This window comes from Aedes aegypti, chromosome 1, assembly GCF_002204515.2.
Source record: "Aedes aegypti strain LVP_AGWG chromosome 1, AaegL5.0 Primary Assembly, whole genome shotgun sequence".
Taxonomy (NCBI): Eukaryota; Metazoa; Arthropoda; class Insecta; order Diptera; family Culicidae; genus Aedes; species Aedes aegypti.
In genome coordinates, this window is record NC_035107.1 from 29,870,454 (window position 1) to 29,895,648 (window position 25,195).

The following is a 25,195-nucleotide window of genomic DNA, read 5'->3' on the forward strand; positions in this document are numbered from 1 at the left end:
CTAAATTGAAAAATCTGATAAAAATATGTTTAAACGTGAAATAATATAAAATTTTTTTTTAGAAATTTTCATATATTTTAATGTGAAATTTTTTTTTTTAAGGTTTTCTATTTTTTTCTATTTTTTCTGAAAAGTTGAGACCTTAAGCTTTCATTCCATGAAAAAAGATTGGAAATCGGTTGAGCTGTTCAAAAGTTATGATTTTTTTAAAACATTACAAATCCAATGCGCTGAGATCTACAGTGTGTGCCGATGAAAAATGACTGATTTTTTATTTTCAAAAATATATCTCAAAAACTAAAAAACAAACATCGCTGAAAATTTGACAGTTATCGTAAAACTTTCTGAACTTTTAAGAAAAAATGAGAGCAGCAATAGTCCCTTTGGTCCCGAGGCCTTCAAAACACGAAAAAACGGAAACTATTGAGTTTTTTCATGTAAAAACACAATTTTTGTGAAATTTTATATTTTTCCCGAAAAGTCAAAATCTTTAGCCTTCATTTCGTCCAGAAAGATTGAAAATTGGTCAAACGGTTCAAAAGTTATATTTTTTTTTTTTAAATAAAAATTTTGCAAAATCGCGATTTTTCTGGTCACCCGGTTTCGGAAATGGTCACCCTAATCAAAAAATCCAAAGATACGTGTATCCTTATTTCGGATAAGGAACAAAATAGCAAATTTGCACGGAATTCGGAGACCCACTAGATCGGTTTTTCATGGAATGGCTGATTTTATAGATATTTATTTTGTCGAAAACACCTCAGAGAACGTTTTTCGGCAGACGTCATGAGGCTTCTTTCATATTCCCCAAAATCCCGCCAACTTCCCTTGAATTAGACCACAAAAAAACACCAACCAACGTTTATAATACCATCAAACAGCTTTTCATTCGTCATTCACTGCAGCAAACATAATGGCTTAACAAAAAGGAATCAACTATTCGCAGTCATTAGGGATTGTTTTCGCGTAAAACCAACAAAAACTGCCTTTTCGATGGGGTTTGCACCTGTTTCTGAGTAATTTGGTCCGCTCCCATGCAGTCATGTGTGGGTGCTTTCGGTGCCGTTAAGCGAGGTAGAATTGATCATAAATCGTAAACTGATCAAATCAACATTTTATGTTGAAACATTCTCAAAGAATGAAATCATATGCAAATTTAAGTTATCACGAATAATGAGTTTTGTTCATGTGTATATTTTTCAACTCTCGCATAATAGAACTTATATAAGTCGATTATGTCTGTGTCGAGATGTGGGGCTCGATGTTCTACATCTCGATTTCTCTCCCTGCTTCTGTTGAGTTTTCGTTCCCAATTTTCTCTTCGTATGTCGATATGACCAATATCAAAGGTTACTAGACCAAATTTTCGTGATTCAGAACAAATTAGGAAAGCAAAATGACATTTTTTTATAAAAAAAAGTCAATTATCTCACAAAGTATAAGAGATAGAGAAAAAGTTTGTTCTACAAAGTTTTTTGTATTAAAATATGCTACAATTTTGCTGGATATACCAACTTGCTATCTATTAACATAAAAAAAGTTGGCATATAGGACACTATTGCGATTAGTGCAGAAAAAAAAATCCCTTTCGTACGAATTGTAGTACAACTAATTTCGAGACACTTCTGGGAAGCAACCTATACTCTAAAACCACAAAATGACGTCGAAAAGTTCATGTCCGCCTAAACTTGCTATCTGGACCATTGTGCAATGGGGGTAATATGAACATATCCTGGGGGTAAAATGAACATGTAGTGGGGGTAAAATGAACACCATTCAAATTGAACGGGTGGCGGTATGATTATCGGCATCTGGTATATGATCAATGCATATCTCACAGACAATCCGGAATCGATGGAACGTTTAGCCACGACCATTTGGATGGCTGTCCATGTCTGTCTTTGTATTTGCTCCGGAAAACTCTCAGCATCTGAAAAAAATCCGGTAGTATTCGCCCTGGCAAGGTGTTCATATTACCCCCATCTCGAGTGGTTCATTTTACCCCCAAAGAATCAACATATTCAAATCATTTGTTCTAAGAAATTAGAAGATAAAAAAATTTCAATTTCCGTCTACCTATCATAAATACTTTAGAGATATGGTGTGCTACGCAGCTCAATAGATTTTTGATGATTTTAGTCATCAAAACCTTAAATTCCACGAGTGAAAATTTACATCATATAAGAAAACGGAGAGGCGTACTTTGTTTTTGTTTAATTTTTCAGCTTTTGACAGTTCTAGATCGCGCTAGAGTTGTCGAAATAGTTCCTTAGTCGGAGGATTAAGGATGGTACTATTTTTTGCATAGATTTATAGCAGAATTACCGTAAAACACAAACCTGTTCATTTTACCCACAGTTTTCCTATGCTTGTTTATTATTTTTCCTATTTTCCTGACAACTGGGCGGTTTTCAATCTAGTATTCCTTAAAAATATGTTCTTTGTCTCGATCTGTCCCTATCTCGATGGTCACTTCGATATCAAATTGGGGAGAGTCTACTGTCATATTAGTAGGAAAGACTGTTTTTTTTACCGGTCGGAACCTTCCGTCCCGTTGTAGAAATTTTGAAACTTTCAGAAAACAAAATAACGTATAAAGTCAAGAAAAATAGAATGTCAGTATTTTTTTTAGTATATAAAAACTTGAAGATTGTAAGGTTACCTCGGACTACGGTACCACAAAAATAGCGTACCTTTTACCTCGAACTTCATTCTGGCGGCTTGGGCGAACCATTTTGCAAACAAATGGTAAACCAAAAAGGGAAATTAGGCAAACAAACCTAAACGATGGGCATCCATGATGCAATACATACAAGTAGAAATTTTATGATGTGTATTCTCAGAACTGGCAATGGGTGTTTTGTTGGATAAAGCCCCTGTTGCCGAGTGTCAGAAAACCTTATTAGTATTATATTATTAGTTAAGTTTAGGAAGCATTAGTAGAAATCTTCCATTTTTGCATGTATGAAGAAAAAATATCCAAACTTTTTTGCAATCGACTACAGATGACACGCAGACTTCGTTCTTTGGCGGAGAGGCCTGTGTCATCCGCAAACAAAGATTTTTGACATCCCTGAGGTAGCTCAGGTAAGTCAGATGTGAAAATATTGTATAATATTGGTCCCAAAATGCTGCCTTGGGGAACACCAGCTCTTACAGGAAGTCTTTCAGATTTGGAGTTCTGATAAGAAACCTGAAGTGTACGATTTGACAGATAACTTTGAATTATTCTTACAATGTATGTTGGAAAATTAAAGTTTTTTAATTTTACAATCAAACCTTCATGCCAAACACTGTCGAATGCTCTTTCTATGTCTAGAAGAGCAAGACCAGTAGAATAGCCTTCAGATTTGTTGGAACGGATCAAATTTGTTACACGTAAAAGTTGATGAATGGTCGAATGTCCATGGCGGAATCCGAACTGTTCATTGGCAAAAAATGAATTTTCGTTGATGTGGGCCATCATTCTGTTCAAAATGACCTTTTCAAAAAGTTTACTGATGGAGGAAAGCAAACTGATTGGACGATAGCTAGAAGCTTCTGCAGGATTTTTGTCTGGTTTTAAAATTGGAACAACCTTAGCATTTTTCCATTTATCAGGAAAATATGCTAATTGAAAACATTTGTTAAATATATCAACTAAAAATGATAAGCTACTTTCTGGAAGTTTCTTGATGAGGATGTAGAAAATTCCATCATCGCCAGAAGCTTTCATATTTTTGAATTTTTTAATAATAGTTCTCACTTCTTCCAAATCAGTCTCCCAGGAATTTTCGAAAACGTTCTCTTGATTGAGAATATTTTCGAACTCCTGATTAACGTCAGTAAGTCCTAAATTAAAATTGTGCGCACTTTCAAACTGCATAGCAAGTTTTTGAGCTTTTTCGCAATTAGTTAGTAATAATTTGTTTTCCTCTTTCAATACCGGAATTGGCTTCTGAGTTTTTTTCAAGATTTTGGCTAATTTCCAAAAGGGCTTAGAGCCTGGGTCCAATTGAGATATTTTATTTTCAAAATTTTTGTTTCTTAATTGTGCAAAACGTTTCTTGATTGCTTTCTGCATGTCCTGCCATATCATTTTCATAGCAGGATCGCGAGTGCGTTGAAATTGCCTTCTCCTCACGTTTTTAAGACGGATTAAGAGTTTTAGATCATCGTCTATAATCACGGATTCAAATTTTCAAGAAATTCACCGACAAACTTGCCTCATTGCCGTCCCATTGAGGATTCTTTCAGCTCCCTTAGTTATCTAGTGTACAAAAGTAATTCGAGGGCTAAGGATACGAAGCAGTTGATCACAAGGATCCAGAATTGCTTTGTTTTGGGGTATCATGTTGTTTTTTTTTACATATTCTGAATCTACGTTAAAAACTGAACCAGAACACGGAATTTTAAAATTTTCCGTGCCCTGGAACTATTTTTAAAACGCGTTTGAAATTAGTATGGGACTCACTTTTGAATCACCTCTCGGCAAATTTTACTTCGAGATGAGCTGCCATTATGTAAATTGAAATGTCATTAAGTTTATGGATTGAATCATTTTTTATATCAAAATTTTAAAATAGAAGTGCAATAAAATTGTGTTATACTTAGAAAATTGGACACTTTCGATAAAGCTACAAAAAACTGTAAATTTTTTATCACTAAACAACCCATTTGTGTCTAGGAGATGGACGTCAGTGCCGACCAACGCTCTTCTGAGAGCATCCAAGAGAGCATCGCGACTATATTGCGTCGTACGGCTGATCAGGGCCATTTCTCTAATATTAATTGAGGGTTTTTTTTTTTTAAATAAACATTATGTTTTTAATAAAAATGCTGAATTCTTGAAAAACAAAATATTGTTTTAATATTTGACTGAAAAAAATTTCATTTTTTTTTTCATTTCATTTTTTTTTTTCATAGTTCTTCTTAGATTGAATCACAGTAGCTATCGAGTTTGAGCTCATAACGCTCAAACTTGATGCCTACTGTAATCGAATTCTCCATCTTGATTTAAATGTTTGCTTTCCTTACTTGATTGTCCTTCAATTATTAAAAACGGAAAAACTCACAGGTTGCATCAAAAATAAATTTTACTATTTCTAAGCTGGCAACTGGGAGAGTTATCAATGAACAACAAAGAAACAGGTTTGGTTTAGTTGGAAATTAGAGAAAATATGGTATCGGATGGCCAGAAAGAAGAAGAAGAAGAAGGTCTCGGATATAATGAATCAAACATATATACAGTCGATATTGAAGGGACCGTTCAGATAGAGAGGTATCGAGTTATAGAACATAAAACCAGTGCAAATGCTATCCAAGGGGCAATCAAGGTAGCCATGAAAATCAACTTTTACTTTGGTTCACTAACTCGATGTCGAGATAACGAATATCGAGTAAGGGAGAGTTGACTGTAGATCAATATCAACAAAAATAATCCCAAACTAACATGTTTTTCACTATTTTCCTCTTTTCCAGGCTACCAACTGTAAACATTCCAACTTCAAACGACCAATGCGACAAACAATGTGGTGAAAGCGGTACATCCTTGCGGGAAGACGTACCATTTTGTGTTGTAATGGACCGCCAGTACGAGACACATCTAATCCCGTCCCGACGACATCGCAAACACTAATGGTTCCCGAAAGGAATGCCATGTTGTTCATTCCATCCGGATACCGTTGTGTCGTCCTCAGCATACACGCCTCTGAACAGTCACAGCTGTGGCGGGTTACTTCGATTGGCTAGTTCTTCTGTCGTCAACATAGAACGTGTTTGCTACGATGAGGTCGCTTACTTTGTCGGCCACTGTGGACACTAGGGTGGCCCATAATGATCAAACTACAAAAATCTCAGGTTAAAAACTCCAAATTTGAGCAATTTAGGATATTAACCTTAGTTTGATACTGGGGTCATAATGACCCAAAATCGGATTTCAACCTGCAATATCTCTGTTGTTATCAAACGGATCTTTCTGAAATTCCCTGACTTTTAATATTTTGTGGAAACGAAGCGCAAGACCAAAAAAATTTTTTCTTAAGGTGATTCTAAGATGGCGCCACAAAAAAACAACTTAATAAGATACTGGGGTCATTATGACCCAGAAATGTATACCCCTATAAATCAGCGAAATATCAACCGAATAATGAAATTTATGCCGTATTCGAAAGATATACTCCTCAAGATTCGGATCACTACCTGGAATACCGGTTCCGGTTCCAGTGGCCACCGGGAATCGGCTACGAAGGGGACCATGTTGGCCACGTGGAATTTCAGTACACTCAGTCCAGAAATCTGCAGTCATCACAAAATTGTATAAGATGCAGGCCATATAGGAACGTACTGTCTTCAGCAAACTTGCTTCGGGGACCAACAACTTCCACATAGGATACAATTTAGTTCAGAACTTGACCACCGCGTGGCGCTAGCGTCGATATGAACTTCCGGAAGGGACTAATTATGCGATAACTCGAGATTGCGAGCACATAGAAGGATGCTGTCTTCGGCAAAGTTGCTCAGGAGGATATGGACTACCACATAGGATACAATTTAGTTCAGAATTCGACCACCGCGTGGCGCTGGCGTCGGTTTGGACTTCCGGTAGGGGATAATCATGTGATAACTCGAGATTGCGAGCACATAGAAGGATGTAGTCTTCGGCAAAGTTGCTCAGGAGGATAAGGACTTCCACATGAGATACAATTTAGTTCAGAACTCGACCGCTGCGTGGCGCTAGCGTCGATATGAACTTCCGGTAGGGGCTAATTATGCGATTACTCGAGATTGCGAGCACATAGAAAGATGTTGTCTTCGGCAAAGTTGCTCAGGAGGATATGGACTACCACATAGGATACAATTTAGTTCAGAATTCGACCACCGCGTGGCGCTGGCGTCGGTTTGGACTTCCGGTAGGGGCTAATCATGTGATAACTCGAGATTACGAGCACATAGAAGGATGCAGTCTTCGGCAAAGTTGCTCAGGAGGATATGGACTACCACATAGGATACAATTTAGTTCAGAATTCGACCACCGCGTGGCACTAGCGTCGATATGAACTTCCGGTAGGGGCTAATTATGCGATTACTCGAGATTGCGAGCACATAGAAAGATGTTGTCTTCGGCAAAGTTGCTCAGGAGGATATGGACTACCACATAGGATACAATTTAGTTCAGAATTCGACAACCGCGTGGCACTAGCATCGATATGAACTTCCGGTAGGGGCTAATTATGCGATAACTCGAGATTGCGAGCACATAGAAAGATGTTGTCTTCGGCAAAGTTGCTCAGGAGGATATGGACTACCACATAGGATACAATTTAGTTCAGAATTCGACCACCGCGTGGCGCTGGCGTCGGTTTGGACTTCCGGTAGGGGATAATCATGTGATAACTCGAGATTGCGAGCACATAGAAGGATGTAGTCTTCGGCAAAGTTGCTCAGGAGGATAAGGACTTCCACATGAGATACAATTTAGTTCAGAACTCGACCGCTGCGTGGCGCTAGCGTCGATATGAACTTCCGGTAGGGGCTAATTATGCGATTACTCGAGATTGCGAGCACATAGAAAGATGTTGTCTTCGGCAAAGTTGCTCAGGAGGATATGGACTACCACATAGGATACAATTTAGTTCAGAATTCGACCACCGCGTGGCGCTGGCGTCGGTTTGGACTTCCGGTAGGGGCTAATTATGCGATTACTCGAGATTGCGAGCACATAGAAAGATGTTGTCTTCGGCAAAGTTGCTCAGGAGGATATGGATTACCATATAGGATACAATTTAGTTCAGAATTCGACCACCGCGTGGCGCTGGCGTCGGTTTGGACTTCCGGTAGGGGCTAATTATGCGATTACTCGAGATTGCGAGCACATAGAAAGATGTTGTCTTCGGCAAAGTTGCTCAGGAGGATATGGATTACCATATAGGATACAATTTAGTTCAGAATTCGACCACCGCGTGGCGCTGGCGTCGGTTTGGACTTCCGGTAGGGGCTAATTATGCGATTACTCGAGATTGCGAGCACATAGAAAGATGTTGTCTTCGGCAAAGTTGCTCAGGAGGATATGGATTACCATATAGGATACAATTTAGTTCAGAATTCGACCACCGCGTGGCGCTGGCGTCGGTTTGGACTTCCGGTAGGGGCTAATTATGCGATAACTCAAGATTGCGAGCACGTAGAAGGATGTAGTCTTCGGCAAAGTTGCTCAGGAGGATAAGGACTTCCACATGAGATACAATTTAGTTCAGAACTCGACCGCTGCGTGGCGCTAGCGTCGATATGAACTTCCGGTAGGGGCTAATTATGCGATTACTCGAGATTGCGAGCACATAGAAAGATGTTGTCTTCGGCAAAGTTGCTCAGGAGGATATGGACTACCACATAGGATACAATTTAGTTCAGAATTCGACCACCGCGTGGCGCTGGCGTCGGTTTGGACTTCCGGTAGGGGCTAATCATGTGATAACTCGAGATTGCGAGCACATAGAAGGATGCAGTCTTCGGCAAAGTTGCTCAGGAGGATATGGACTACCACATAGGATACAATTTAGTTCAGAATTCGACCACCGCGTGGCACTAGCGTCGATATGAACTTCCGGTAGGGGCTAATTATGCGATTACTCGAGATTGCGAGCACATAGAAAGATGTTGTCTTCGGCAAAGTTGCTCAGGAGGATATGGACTACCACATAGGATACAATTTAGTTCAGAATTCGACAACCGCGTGGCACTAGCATCGATATGAACTTCCGGTAGGGGCTAATTATGCGATAACTCGAGATTGCGAGCACATAGAAAGATGTTGTCTTCGGCAAAGTTGCTCAGGAGGATATGGACTACCACATAGGATACAATTTAGTTCAGAATTCGACCACCGCGTGGCGCTGGCGTCGGTTTGGACTTCCGGTAGGGGCTAATCATGTGATAACTCGAGATTGCGAGCACATAGAAGGATGCTGTCTTCGTCAAAGTTGCTCAGGAGGATAAGGACTTCCACATGAGATACAATTTAGTTCAGAACTCGACCGCTGCGTGGCGCTAGCGTCGATATGAACTTTCGGCAGGGGCTAATTATGCGATTACTCGAGATTGCAAGCACATAGAAGGATGCTGTCTTCGGCAAAGTTGCTCAGGAGGATATGGACTACCACATAAGATACAACTTAGTTCTGATTCGACCACCGCGTGGCGCTGGCGTTGGTTTGGACTTCCGGTAGGGGCTAATTATGCGATTACTCGAGATTGCGAGCACATAGAAAGATGTTGTCTTCGGCAAAGTTGCTCAGGAGGATATGGACTACCACATAGGATACAATTTAGTTCAGAATTCGACCACCGCGTGGCGCTGGCGTCGGTTTGGACTTCCGGTAGGGGCTAATCATGTGATAACTCGAGATTGCGAGCACATAGAAGGATGCAGTCTTCGGCAAAGTTGCTCAGGAGGATAAGGACTTCCACATGAGATACAATTTAGTTCAGAACTCGACCGCTGCGTGGCGCTAGCGTCGATATGAACTTCCGGTAGGGGCTAATTATGCGATTACTCGAGATTGCGAGCACATAGAAAGATGTTGTCTTCGGCAAAGTTGCTCAGGAGGATATGGACTACCACATAGGATACAATTTAGTTCAGAATTCGACCACCGCGTGGCGCTGGCGTCGGTTTGGACTTCCGGTAGGGGCTAATTATGCGATAACTCAAGATTACGAGCACATAGAAGGATGCTGTCTTCGTCAAAGTTGCTCAGGAGGATAAGGACTTCCACATGAGATACAATTTAGTTCAGAACTCGACCGCTGCGTGGCGCTAGCGTCGATATGAACTTTCGGCAGGGGCTAATTATGCGATTACTCGAGATTGCAAGCACATAGAAGGATGCTGTCTTCGGCAAAGTTGCTCAGGAGGATATGGACTACCACATAAGATACAACTTAGTTCTGATTCGACCACCGCGTGGCGCTGGCGTTGGTTTGGACTTCCGGTAGGGGCTAATTATGCGATAACTCGAGATTGCGAGCACATAGAAGGATGCTGTCTTCGGCAAAGTTGCTCAGGTGGATATGGACTACCACATAGGATACAATTTAGTTCAGAATTCGACCACCGTGTGGCGCTGGCGTCGGTTTGGACTTCCGGTAGGGGCTAATTATGTGATAACTCGAGATTGCGAGCACATATAGAGATGCAGTCTTCGGCAAAGTTGCTCAGGAGGATAAGGACTTCCACATGAGATACAATTTAGTTCAGAACTCAACCGCTGCGTGGCGCTAGCGTCGATATGAACTTCCGGTAGGGGCTTATTTTGCAATAACTCGAGATTGGGAACATATAAAAAAATGCTTTCTTAGGCAAAGCTGCTCAGATGGAGATGGACTTCCACATAGGTTGCAACATAGTTCAAAATTCGACCACTGCGTGGCGCTGGCGCCGGTTTGGACTTTCTGTAGGGGCTAATTATGCGATAACTCGAGATTGTGAGCATAAAGAAGGATGATGTGTTCGGCAAAGTTGCTCAGGAGAATAAGTTATATGAGTTACATGAGTTACAATTTAGCACGGAATTTGACTACCGCATTGTGCTGGCGTTTTATGAACTTTCAATAGGAGCTAGTTATGCGATATTGAGAAATTGCGCTTACATAGAAAGAAGATCGTTTTTTAGACAATTTTCAGACTTCATGTAGATCGACTTACCATGGATTTTTCAGGAAGAAATATTTTACTAAGTACGAACATTTTAATGTTTTAATAGTTAACAAAAGTGAGATTTTGCTGCAATCTTTGAAGAAATGTATTCCTGAAATATCTTTGGCGGAATCCTTGAACACTCAGAAAAACTCTGCAAGAAATTCATTAACGAGTTCTTTCAGAAACCCTTAAAAAAGATAATGTTAAGCCGTCCATGAACAGTTCTATCAGGCAACTATGGGACCCGTAGTTTTTTTTTATGAGGAACTCTTGAAATATATCTTTCTGTAATTTCTTGAAAGAATTTTAGAATAAATTCCCCAAGAATCCTTAAAAAAATGTATCAATGAATTCATGAAGGAATCACTAGAAAACTCCATTCAAACAAGAACTATTCTTGAGAGATTTTCCATGGAAAAGTTTAAGAACGAATACGTTATCGACATTATTTTAGGAGAATTCGCTGGGGGATCTGGGGAACTTGATCAGTTTTTGGAGGAATTCCAGAATACATTTTTGTACTTTTGGTTTGTCAGTAGGAAAATCTATAAACTATAAAGATTACTTGGTGAACCCACTGAAAAAGATCCTAAAGACTTTTCTTAAGAAATTCCTGATGGAATCAAAAGGAAGAATTTCGTTCCACATTGAATCGTTGAAGAATTTTAAGTAGTACATAAAATGGTTCTTGCATGAATATTTACAGAATGTACTGCTAAAATTCATAACTAATTTACTTACGACATTTCGAGAAGATTGTTTTTCAGGTTTTTGTACGAATACTTGTACGAGTTTTTAAAATAATTGATAGGGCATTCCAAGAATTATTATTGGAAAGTTCTTCGAAATGGTCGCTGGATGAATTCATGAAAAATTGTTGGAATAATTTATGAATTTCTATACTCCGGAAAAACTAAAGTATCGTAGGCTGAATGGATTGAAGAATTTATAATTGAATCCTCTTTATATCCTGGAGAAAACACTTGGTGAAATTCTTGATCAAAGGCATAGAAGAATTCATAGATATATTTGAAAAAGAAACTTTTGGAGAAATTCAAAATCCTTGAATTTAAAATCCGGGATTCTTTGGAAACAGTTCTAGGACTTATTTTGGAAAAAAAAACCTGGAGGAATTGAATTACAATTTTCTGATAAAATGTCTCAAGAAATCCTTGGGACAGGAATCCGTTTCTAGATTTCTTGAAATTCTTGGAGGAACTCTGAAATCACCTTGAAAAATGCTGGAATCGTTGTAATTATTTTTGAGGAATATCTCAGAAGTTTTTATACATGAATATCATGAGGATTAACTAGTAGAATTCCTACAAGATCACTGTCACAATTATTTAAGTTAAAGTATTGAACATGAATATCAGAAGATTTTCTAGTTCAAATCCGTGAAGAAATTCCAGGAGAAACATCAAATTCTTGGAGAAATAATTTGAAGAATATCTGTATTCAGTGATAGTAATCGCTTGGATTGCTCTGATTTAGTATTGATTGGTGTTTGAATTTTGAAGAATGTGTATTGTAATTCATACATCATGTTTTTAATAAAACTTGGAAAAATAAATGAGAGCCAAAAAATAGTTACGTTATATCAAGGTAAAAGTTACGTTATATCGAGGTTACGTTATATCGAGGTATGACTGTAGTTAAAAAACTATTTCTGGAGAAATTGCGGAAGGAAATGCATAGGTAGGTAATTTGTGCAAGGAACTTTCAAACTATTTTCAATGAAAACATAGAAACAAATTGCTGAAAGAAATTCGTGAGAAACTCCAGAAAAACCTAAACAGTAATTTAAGGAGTAATTTTTAAAACCATTGGAGAAATAAATAAATTGATAAACTTACGCCTTGAGGAGTACTACGGGTGTCTCTCCTAGGAGATAATTTATAAGGATGTCCTCGAAAAAAAATTCTGGGGCGTATCCCTAGAAGAAATTAGAGATAGAATTTCGAAAGAAACTCTTGAGCACATTTCATAAGAAACTTCTTACCTTTTCTTACCTCTACTTAAAAAAGTGCACGTCATAAACTTTAATTTGAACGTGATCCTCTGTTTGAGTTGTGCTTATTTTATCACCTACACTATTCTTCGCAAGTTAGAGTACGTAGATTTGCGAGCATGAATTGAAGTATAAAGATGTGAATGTGCTCGGATAGTGATAATTATCAATGTTATTATTGAGATAAATAAAAGTTTATAGTGAAATCAATAGAGTGTGTAAATAACATTTAACGTAAAATTTAGTGCTGCAGTAGTTGATTTGATTCAGAATCAATTTTTGTGTAAGTAAAAATAATGAACAGGATAGTAACGCCAACGTAAAAAATTCTTCTCCGTTAACTTCTGGACATTTCTTTAGAATCAGCTTCTGCAGAAATTTCAACAAATCTTGCGTACAAGAATTTGCGTGAAAGTTTTGTATTATAACAATATTGCCAAGAAGAACTCAGAGAAATTTCATCAGATTATCTTGAAAGAAGATTTGTAAAAAAAAATTAAGCAATTTCGCAAACACCAATGAAAAAATCCCAATTTCTCGTAGAATTCCATAATAAAGTATTAGAAGAATCAAATTAAACTCATGTAGAACTTCAAGGAGAGACCTTCAGTAGACTTCTGGAGCAATTAAATAAATTACCATGGAGGAATTCATACATTAACTCGAACGAATGTTGGAAACATCTTTTGGACTAATACTACAAAGAACAGCTGGAGGAATTCCAGAAATAGCTTCATTGTGACGCATTAGGCTGATACAAATATTAATTTTCTTTTATGTCACCCCCCCCTTCAAAAATCCGAAAATTTTGAAGGGGAGAAAAAAAAAAGATTCATCATTTTTTTTGACATCAGTTAGGTTTTTTCATTTTTTAAAGTAAAAAACAAGTAAAATAATGATCCAGAGGACGTTTGAAAAAAGTTTAACAATTATCGTTAAAAATAAAACTTCGAAAAAATAACTTTTTTTTTATTTTTTTTTGTTCCTTATTAATTTTTATCCCCCCCCTCGTACCTTCCAAGTGGTCTCGGACATAAAAGAAATTTAATATTTGTATCAGCCTTATTAAAAGGTATTCTGAAGTGTTTACAAAAAATCCTCTTGAGAAAATTCGAAATTATCCTTTAGAAAAAAAATCAGAATATTATTCCGTCAAATCCAAAAATAATAACTTGAGAAATACCGAAAACAATTTTAAAATCAGATCGTAGAAGAATTCAATAAAAAAAGACCTGTGAGGGAATTGCAAAAACTCTGAAGAATTCACTCCAGATACATTTCTTCGGGAATCAATCCACCCTCAGGGAACTTTTCCAGGAATTATGGCATAGATTACTTCAAGCACTTCTCCAGCGATTCTTCCAAAGATTCTTCAAGCGATTTCTCCTGACATTCCTCTAATAAAAAAAAATTAGAGATTCCTCTAAGGATTCCTTCCAGAAGATCTCTACAGAGATTTTTGCAGAATGTCAGAGGTTTCTCTAATTAACATTTCTTCAAGGATTACTTAAAATAATTCCACACATTCCGCTGGTAGTCCTCTCAAGATTCCTCTAGGATTTATTCCTAAGATTTCCTCCAGGGATCGCTCCAGGAATTCTATAACGAATTATTCCAGAGATTCTACCATTCAATTGGGGATTTTACAAGAAATTATTTTATGAGTTCTTATAGGGATCGCTGGAGAAATTCTTGCAAGAGCCCAAAGAGGGATACTCGAGGAAAACTCTGGAGGAATTCCTTACAAAAATCCCCGGAACATCAAATATGCTTTTCAGCTACGCAGTCTTTATTTTTTCAACGTTCTATTTATAATAAAGACTGCGTAGATGAAACTAATATTTCATTCATATACAGTCAAATCTCTACCAGCTCATTCCTGAAACGACATCTACATGAAACCATGTAGAGATTTTTCTGAAGCGATTCTTGGAGAAATTGCTGAAGAAAAAGCTGGAGAAATCTCTGCAGGAATTCCTGTAAAGAATTGCATAGAGAAATCTCTGGAGGAGTCTTTGGATAGACTCCTGTAGGCATCCATGGAGGACTCTTGGAGACATCTTTGGAGGAATCACTGGAGAATCTTTAGTGGTATCCCAGGAAGAATCGTTGTAGAGATTTTGCTGGTGGAATCGTTAGAGAAATCTCTGGAAAAACTCCTGTAGTTTTTTTGCTGGAAAAATCCATGGAAGAATCCTCATAGGAATATTTAAATGGAAAAAAATCTTGAAAATCTAAGGAGAAATATCTTAAGAAATCCATGAATAAATTTTCAAAAAAAAAAATGTATATATATATATATAGGGATTTTACTGGAGGATTATATGTAGAAATTTGTTTTAATGAAATCCATGGAAAAATTTTTAGCATAAGTTCTGATAATATTCTTGCAGGAATTAATGGGAGAATCTCTGGAGAAATTTCAAGAAGAACTCTTGGGGGAATCCATGGAGTATTATTGGAGACCCAGTACGAATCCCTGGAGAAATTCTTGGGGAATCCCTGGAAGATTATCTTGAGAAATTCTTGAGGCAATTCATGTGATTTCCTAGAGGAATTTGGGAGTTTTAGAACACCTGCAGAAATTCCTTGTGGAATCCTTGTAGAATTTCCTCGTAGAATCATCCCTGGAGCGATCCGTGGAGTAATCCCGGAAAAAATCTCCGGAATAATTTCTGGACGCGTCTCCAGAGAACTGCTTGGGAATATCTTTGTATGTATCCGTGGAGGAATCCTCGGAAGAAATTCTGAAGAAATCACTAGAGAATCATCTTTAGTAATCCTTGAAGAAATTGTTTTAGTGTTACTCCTGGAAGAATTCCGGGAGAAAGCCTTACTAAAGATATTTCTTTTGGAAATCTTAGCGAAATCTCTAAAGAAATCCTTATACATATTTTTTCTTGTAGGAATCTTTGAAAAAAATCCATGTCAACTCCCTGGAGGAAGGTATTCCATGCATGGCGAACAAAAGTTCTTCCTGAAGGAATCTCTGGCAAACGTCCTAGGGAACCCCAGAAGAAATCATTGTAGAGATTAAGGTAAAGAATAGCTTGGATTATTCTCTGGTAAAATCACTGGAGGAATCTTTGAAAGATTTCCTGGAGAAATCTCTGGAAGAGTCTCTGGAGATATTTCGAGAGGATGAGGACAGAAGGGCACTCCATCGGATGAGCTCTCGGTAAATAACTGTAGAATTCATCATACAAATCATTTAAGGTTACTGGGCTATCTCCTTTGAATAACTCCGATGTGAACTACGTCTTGAGATCCAGATGAGTTTTTGGAGGAAATCCAGAAGGAAATACTGGTATAAAGTCATAAGATTCCTCCGGATCCAATTAAAAACTAAAGTGCACAGTTACCGCAAAAACTGCTAAAGAAATTCTAGAAGTATTTTTTTGCAACTTCAGGACTTTATCTGTATCTGAACTCTTGTTGGAATTTTAGAAGTGACTGCAATATAGTTCATATCATATTATAGAGCTCATTTCATATTATATACAGTCGACTCTCCACAACTCGATATTCTATAACCCGATATACTCTATAACTCTATGGATTTTCCGGTTCCTTCAAATGTCCATACATTGTGCTCTCTATAAGTCGATATTTCTATAACTCGATATCTCCACAAGTCAGTAGCGCAACCAGGATTTGGCTCTAGGGGGGGTTTTGTGAAGCTGAAGATTATGTGTTTTTGGTAAAAAAAACGGGTGTAAAAACTTTCGGGCTGAATAATTTAAAATTAGGCTGATACAAATATTAATTTTCTTTTATGTCACCCCCCCCCTTCAAAAATCCGAAAATTTTGAAGGGGAGAAAAAAAAAGATTCATCAATTTTTTGGCATCAGTTGGGATTTTTTAATTTTCGAAGTAAAACACAGGTAAAATGAAGGTCCAGAGGACGATTGAAAAAAGTTGAACAACTATCGTTCAAAATAAAAATTCGAAAAAATAACTTTTTTTCTATTTTTATTTTTTTGTTCCTTATTTATTTTTATCCCCCCCCCCCCCCTCGTACCTTTCAAGTGGTCTCGGACATAAAAGAAAATTAATATTTGTATCAGCCTTATTGCGAGATTACCATAAGAAAAAAATAACACCAAATGCAAACTTAAGCTTTTCTCTTCCATTCTGGGCATACATTTTTATATAAATTTTCAACTCTATTCAAAGGAAATCTTTTGTACCTGGTGAAGTTTTCCAAAATGCGTATTACATATCGCGTAGTTTGTTCGAAAGTTTATCCAAGCTACATATGGATGCGCGCACATACACTGTAAAGGATCAACCTCTGGCAACCAGGCCTGTATGAATACCCAATACTTTTATAACGACTTGGCTTTATTTTGCTAATGTCAAATGTGTTTACTTTGTTCTTTTATTACCAACCGCGAATTACAAGATTATGTTATCTCCCGAAGTAATATCTGGATTTTTAATCGAGTTTCTCCGTCCATCCGAAATCTCATTTTATACACACTTTTCAACTATCAGAATCTTTCAAGTACAAGTCGCAGTAATAAGCATTGCGACTGTCATTAGCAGTTTGTCGAGGGCAAATCAGCATTGTAGATATTGAAGCATTTCCATATTGTAGACGAATTTTCAGCTTAGCAATGGAATCACCATCTTCCATAATCTTTCCTAGGGTTTTTATTTGTAATCATATACTTAAAACTAAAGAATTGCTTCTCCGGAAATTCACGTGCTATCTGGAGATCTTGAAATTTGCCAAATGCTGAGCAAACTAAAAGATTTTTCAAAGCATCGAATTTTGCATCAAACAGCTTTTTGAACGGTATATATATACAAACATATTTGAATGTTTGTTTGATACAAATTTCTCTTCGAAAATCTGTGGCTAATTTATCAGAAAAAGCTAGTAAACTACGTTTTTAACTCCTTCAGAGATCCACAATTCAAAACAACATAATTGTCAATACAACTTACTGGTCCAGTGTTTGTGGACTTTGGTGTTGAGTTTCAAAAATATATTTAAAATTTATTATAAAAAAAACCTGCTCTGGGGGGGGGGGGGTTTGACCCCCCAAAACCCCCCCTTGGTTGCGCCACTGCCACAAGTCGATGTTATGTGAAAGGTAAATTTCTCTCCATAACTCGATATCTATTTTAAAATTTTTCTTTTTTGGGGAAACGTGATCTAATTCTTGTTTGAAGGTGAATAAATACTTACAAGTTGTAATGATAGTTGAAAAACATGAAAATAATAAAAACTACAGTCATCTCTCCCTAACTCGATATTGAAGGGACCATCGAGTTAGGGAGGTATCGAGTTACAGAACACAAAAGCAGTGCAACTGCGTTCCAAGGGACCATCGAGTTAGCCATGAAAACCAACTTTTACTATAGTTCTCTAACTCGATATCGAGATACGGAATATCGAGTAAGGGAGAGTTAACTGTATTGTCAGTAAAAATAACGTGATTTTTTGTGTACTTCGAAAAATGTTTTCAAATAATAGTTTGTAAAATACCATCAAAAATATGATATTTCTTTTTTACAAAAAATGATAATAAATATATTGGAAATACAGAAATTTGTTCCTTCGATTTTGTGATTTTTTGTGTCGGTATATTCTATAACTCGATAATTCTATAAGTCGTTGGTCTCTTGAATATCGAGTTATTGAGAGTCGACTGTAGTTTATATCGTACCATATATTTCATGTCAGATCCTGTAGTTCATGTCATATATATAATGACGAGCGTCACGCGGAATTTACTACGCAGAATTTAAAAAAAAAACTGAACAACTTTTTCGAAGATAAAACCTTTAAAAAAGAATTCCTTCTGGAAATACATATAGACGCCAGCACCACATGCTGGTTAAATTTTGAATGTATGTTCATGACGAATTCCTTATTCTCTCGAACAATTTTGCCGCAGAGAGCATCCTTCTATAAGTTTACAATCTCGATAAAAAAAAGTACGAGTGCGTCGGAATCGGGCTTGTAAAAATTCGGGTTTAGGTGGAGTTTTGTAAGAGTTATGGAAAGAGTAACAACCAGAAAGCTTCCTTATGCATCAGAAAAGATGAATTTAACTATTTTAAGAATTGTTTTTTTCTTACAATTTTTTTTTAAGTTTCGAGTCAGATTCGGATTTGAACAGCGATTTTTTTTTCAGGTTCGGGTCAGGTCTGGATACGGGTCGGGTCCGGGTTTGAAAAAATAAAGTAAGTCGGGTACGGGTCGGGTTTCAGCTCAAAAAATGTGAAACCCCCCTCTAATAATTAACCTCTACCGGAAATATAAATCGACGTCTAATCCACCGGGTGGTCGGATTCTAAACTGAACTGTAGCCCATGTGGAATACCTTATTCTTTTGTGAGACGGACCCTAATATTGTGGTTGGTTCACAAACCTCTCACGCTGAAGACCTGGGATCAAATCACATACCCTTGATGGTCACTTTGGATCTCAAAGCCGTTGGTCTCGAGATAAACTTGCTATGGGTTAAAAATCTCATCATATAAGAGACAAAAAGATATCCTCTTCGGCAACTTTGCCAAAGACAGCGACCTTCTATATGCACGCAATCTCGAGATATCGCATAGCTAGCCCTTACCGGAAGTTCATACTGACGCCAGCGCTACGCGGTAGTCAAGTTCTCAACTAAATTGTAACCAATGTGGAAGTCCTTATCCTCCTGAGCAACTTTGTGGAAGACAGCATCCTTCTAAATGACCCATAACGTGGGTACATCATCTTTTCGTGGTGCGTTATGGAGAAAAGATATGCCAGTGAACCCTAGCCCTGACTGCTTCAAACAAAGAGAACAGGATGTTCGAGTAATGAAAGGAACACTTATTAGTCCTTGTTACATTTTAAACCTTGTTGAAAGTGACAAGTCACGGTTTTCCCAGTTGCCGAGAATGATCTGACAATGATCGAGACAAGGAAAAAAATGGAGTCGAATTGAACAATTTGTTTCATAATTATTTATTCATTTGATTCTCTAGTTTGCAGAAGTAGGGACTATGATTCTGATGCACGGACAATATCTGTGTAATTTCTAAGCTTTATCAAAGGATCCGATTTTGATCGACAACAGTGCGCGCCTATGGAGAGTGCACTCACCACACTCTTCGATGGGAATAAAAAGCGAAACCTTCCAATTAGAATCCTTTCCAGCGATCGAGTTACGAATTACAACTGTAAGAAAACCGAATACATTATCTCTTCTCAATGATGACAAAGTAAAACGATATGCACTAAACAAAAGACACGGGATATACTACAATAGATCAAATATTGGTCGCAGTGGTTTATGTTCCAGACAGAATAAAAATCCTTCTATGTGCTCGCAATCTCGAGTTATCGCATAATTAGCCCCTATCGGAAGTTTATATCGACGCTAGCGCCACGCGGTGGTCGAGTTCTGAACTAAATTGTATCCTATGTGGTAGTCCATATCCTCCTGAGCAACTTTGCCGAAGGCAGCATCCTTCTATGTGCTCGCAATCTCGAGTTATCGCATAATTAGCCCCTACCGGAAGTCCAAACCGACGCCAGCGCCACGCGGTGGTCGAATTCTGAACTAAGTTGTATCCTATGTGGTAGTCCATATCCTCCTCAGCAACTTTGCCGAAGACAGCATCCTTCTATGTGCTCGCAATCTCGAGCTATCACATAATTAGCCCCTACCGGAAGTCCAAACCGACACCAGCGCCACGCGGTGATTGAATTCTGAACTAAATTGTATCCTATGTGGTAGTCCATATCCTCCTCAGCAACTTTGCCGAAGACAGCATCCTTCTATGTGCTCGCAATCTCGAGTTATCGCATAATTAGCCCCTACCGGAAGTCCAAACCGACGCCAGCGCCACGCGGTGGTCGAATTCTGAACTAAGTTGTATCCTATGTGGTAGTCCATATCCTCCTCAGCAACATTGCCGAAGACAGCATCCTTCTATGTGCTCGCAATCTCGAGCTATCACATAATTAGCCCCTACCGGAAGTCCAAACCGACACCAGCGCCACGCGGTGATTGAATTCTGAACTAAATTGTATCCTATGTGGTAGTCCATATCCTCCTCAGCAACTTTGCCGAAGACAGCATCCTTCTATGTGCTCGCAATCTCGAGCTATCGCATAATTAGCCCCTACCGGAAGTTCAAATCGACGCTAGCGCTACGCCGCGGTCGAGTTCTGAACTAAGTTGTATCCCATGTGGAAGTTCTTGGTCCCCGAAGCAAGTTTGACGAAGACAGCATCCTTCTATTTGCTCGCAATCTCGAGTTATCGCATAATTAGCTCCTACCGGAAGTCCAAACCGACGCCAGCGCCACGCGGTGGTCGAATTCTGAACTAAGTTGTATCCTATGTGGTAGTCCATATCCTCCTGAGCAACTTTGCCGAAGACAGCATCCTTCTATGTGCTCGCAATCTCGAGTTATCACATAATTAGCCCCTACCGGAAGTCCAAACCGACGCCAGCGCCACGCGGTGGTCGAATTCTGAACTAAGTTGTATCCTATGTGGTAGTCCATATCCTCCTCAGCAACATTGCCGAAGACAGCATCCTTCTATGTGCTCGCAATCTCGAGCTATCACATAATTAGCCCCTACCGGAAGTCCAAACCGACACCAGCGCCACGCGGTGATTGAATTCTGAACTAAATTGTATCCTATGTGGTAGTCCATATCCTCCTCAGCAACTTTGCCGAAGACAGCATCCTTCTATGTGCTCGCAATCTCGAGCTATCGCATAATTAGCCCCTACCGGAAGTTCAAATCGACGCTAGCGCTACGCCGCGGTCGAGTTCTGAACTAAGTTGTATCCCATGTGGAAGTTCTTGGTCCCCGAAGCAAGTTTGACGAAGACAGCATCCTTCTATTTGCTCGCAATCTCGAGTTATCGCATAATTAGCCCCTACCGGAAGTCCAAACCGACGCCAGCGCCACGCGGTGGTCGAATTCTGAACTAAGTTGTATCCTATGTGGTAGTCCATATCCTCCTCAGCAACATTGCCGAAGACAGCATCCTTCTATGTGCTCGCAATCTCGAGCTATCACATAATTAGCCCCTACCGGAAGTCCAAACCGACACCAGCGCCACGCGGTGATTGAATTCTGAACTAAATTGTATCCTATGTGGTAGTCCATATCCTCCTCAGCAACTTTGCCGAAGACAGCATCCTTCTATGTGCTCGCAATCTCGAGTTATCACATAATTAGCCCCTACCGGAAGTCCAAACCGACGCCAGCGCCACGCGGTGGTCGAATTCTGAACTAAGTTGTATCCTATGTGGTAGTCCATATCCTCCTCAGCAACATTGCCGAAGACAGCATCCTTCTATGTGCTCGCAATCTCGAGCTATCACATAATTAGCCCCTACCGGAAGTCCAAACCGACACCAGCGCCACGCGGTGATTGAATTCTGAACTAAATTGTATCCTATGTGGTAGTCCATATCCTCCTCAGCAACTTTGCCGAAGACAGCATCCTTCTATGTGCTCGCAATCTCGAGTTATCGCATAATTAGCCCCTTCCGGAAGTTCATATCGACGCTAGCGCCACGCGATGGTCAAGTTCTGAACTAAAATGTATCCTATGTGGAAGTTGTTGGTCCCCGAAGCAAGTTTGCTGAAGACAGTACGTTCCTATATGGCCTGCATCTTATACAATTTTGTGATGACAGCAGATTTCTGGACTGAGTTTACTGAAATTCCACTTGGCCAACATGGTCCCCTTCGTAGCCGATTCCCGGTGGCCACTGGAACCGGAACCGGTATTCCAGGTAGTGATCAGAATCTTGAGGAGTATATCTTTCGAATGCGGCATAAATTTCATTATTCGGTTGATATTTCGCTGATTTATAGGGGTATACATTTCTGGGTCATAATGACCCCAGTATCTTATTAAGTTGTTTTTCTTAACATCCGCGGAAGGTTAAAACATATTCAATCGCTTTTAGTTCCCTATGAGTTGACGCATTCCGATCATATTTTCACAGTAGCTACTGGGAATACAAACTACTTGGGGGGATGTAACTCAGGATTTTCACAGTTTGATTTTTTCTTCATATAAAAATGGGCCACCTTAGTGAACACCATGGGAAAGCACGGGAAAACTAGTGAAGGTCGCGTTCGTTGTAATAGGCTGCCAGAGGGGGTCGGAGTGTTGCGGAGGGGGTCAGCGAGATAGTGGGGGAAAATAGTGAAATTCATATGCTTGTGATCCTATTCATGTCATGTGCGATGGGACATGAATCCAAATCGACAGGATTCGAGTAGCGCAACGATGGAACGTTGTTGTGCACCGGATCGTTTCCCATCAGTGAATAAATCTGTCGTTTGTGGTTTGTGCATTCCAGTTTGTTTGAGGGGGGCTTCGGATTTGTGAAGTGTAGTGGCCAACCGTGTTTCGGTTTTAGAAGTTAACTTCTAATCCATTCTGTTCGATTCTGTACACAGATAAATTCCGACGTTTTGTCCACACATAATGAATCACACAAGTGTCATCACCGATAAAACAAGCGTTCCCATGGTGACAGCTGCAACCAGCCTGATAAAAAGTCAAATCGCAGTGATCCTTGCTATCTGAAATTCCAACCCAGTAAAAAGCAATCGTAGCAGGCGTGACAGTGCATGCATTTAAGCTCAATTTCAAAGCAGTTTTTTCGACAGTTTTGTGAACGGTGCATGGGAATCGCTCGATGTGCACCAGCTGATCAAACATAACCTCCAAAACTGGGTGGTAAAGGCAGCAGAAAGCATCATCGCCATCAGAGGGCGGAAAAAGCGAGAAGATTTTTTAGTTTCAGTGTGTAAAGAGAAAAAGTTCCCAAAACAAACATGTCGCTCACGGTGCGGATCAACAAATTTCAACTCCCAAAGGCGAAAAGCAACCTGCTCGGGCGAGTGGAGTTCAGGGGTAAGTGGCTTATATTAATTTTTCCTATACCGGGGGGCTTATCCCGACTTGAATCACGTAACAAGATTATAACACTTTTCTATCAACAGCAGTTATAAACAACAGAAGTGGATATTATTTTGTTTTCTGATGGGTTTGTTTTTAACTTGTTTGATTTTTTTTTATAATTGAATGAACTCTCCTTTTCCGATATTTTGAATCTCGATGTCGAGTTAGAGAACCAAAGCAAAAAATTGTTTTCATGGCTACCTCGATGGTCCCGTGGATCGCATTTGGTTATGGACTTGTTTAATTAATTATGATTCGTGGTTTACGGCTTACCAGCCGAGTGGAAGTTTTACAACTACCAAAAAACTAAACATTACATATATTTTGCAATTGAATTGAATGGACAAATTGATGTGAAATTTGCGAAAAGAATCGGTGAGAATCGAACTCACAAACTCCCTGATGGGCATCTAATTCTTCCGGAAGAGGTGCGCTTTGCGAAAGAAGACCATGTGATTATTTAGCTGAAATCGAATTCAGGTCAACTTCTACGTTTATGAGTCCTCTCGTGGCGTAGGGCTGATGCGCCCTATCCAGTGAACAGAGAGTTGTGAGTTCGATTCTCACCAACTTTTTCGCAAATTTCACATCAATTTGTCCATTCAATTCAATTGCAAAATATATGTAATGTTTAGTTTTTCGGTACTGGTTTTGTGTTTTATAACTCAATGCTTTCCTAACTCGATTGTATATTCCGACTTTCGAGTAAGGGAGAGCTCACTGTACATATAAAAAACATGGCAGAAAAACTCATCAGTTCTAATCTTATTTCTTTCTTCTAGTCGGGATGGTTTGTGGTTGGATTCTTCGATTGGGATCAAAAACGTGCATAAATCATAATTCAATGGTACCCGAAGGGAGAAAATTTGTTTTAATTACAAGTGTGGTAAATATGTGTGGCATGCCGTTCATTGGCGTAAATAGGGAGGGGCCAGGGGGGGGGGGCCTGGCCCCCCCGAATCATGGGCTAGGCCCCTCCGAAAAAAATGGAGAAGAAATGACAATATAGTTGAAACTAGTTTTAAGTATCAAACATGCACTTTTGATACTAAACGCGTTAAATGCATTTTGAATATAAATTTCAGGAAAATCATTGTTTGACAGCCAATTGCAATATGTAATTTTAAAACGTCACATACTGCCATACTATTTCCTTTTTGCCCTTGTCCGGTTTTGAAATTCATTGAAGCATGTTTAGAATTAGCAGAACTGGCATGATCTATTAGTAATGGTATGTATTGTTAATTAGAAAACCAAAGTCTCTTCATATTTTAAAACAAGCTGCGATATTGTGTGATTAATTATCGTTGTTACTGGGAAATATTTGTGTGTGAGAGTTATGGTAAAGTTTTACTAAAAAAAATCTCAAGAATAAACAATGGTGCAGCAAGCAAACTTTAGTTTCTATACATTTTTCGCGAACTTTTAAATGTTTCATATTAAAATTTATGAATAATTTGATGTATTTGTCTACGAAACAGATATGAACTGCTAGTAAGTAGACGACAGTGAAGAAGTTGCATTCAATAGTGACAGCAAAACTGTTAACATTGAAACCC

General features: G+C 38.8%; 1 protein-coding gene across 3 annotated transcripts in view; it reads left to right on the plus strand.

Moving 5' to 3' along the window:
* LOC110674827 (otoferlin-like) overlaps positions 1–25,195 on the plus strand; it is a 485,231-nt gene that overhangs the window by 202,708 nt on the left and 257,328 nt on the right. For all 3 annotated transcript variants that reach the window (XM_021839290.1, XM_021839291.1, XM_021839289.1), the window contains exon 2: positions 23,129–23,588. In XM_021839290.1, the coding sequence (XP_021694982.1) occupies positions 23,510–23,588 (79 nt within the window). In that variant the 5' untranslated portion in view covers positions 23,129–23,509. The remainder of the gene's footprint in view (positions 1–23,128; positions 23,589–25,195) is intronic.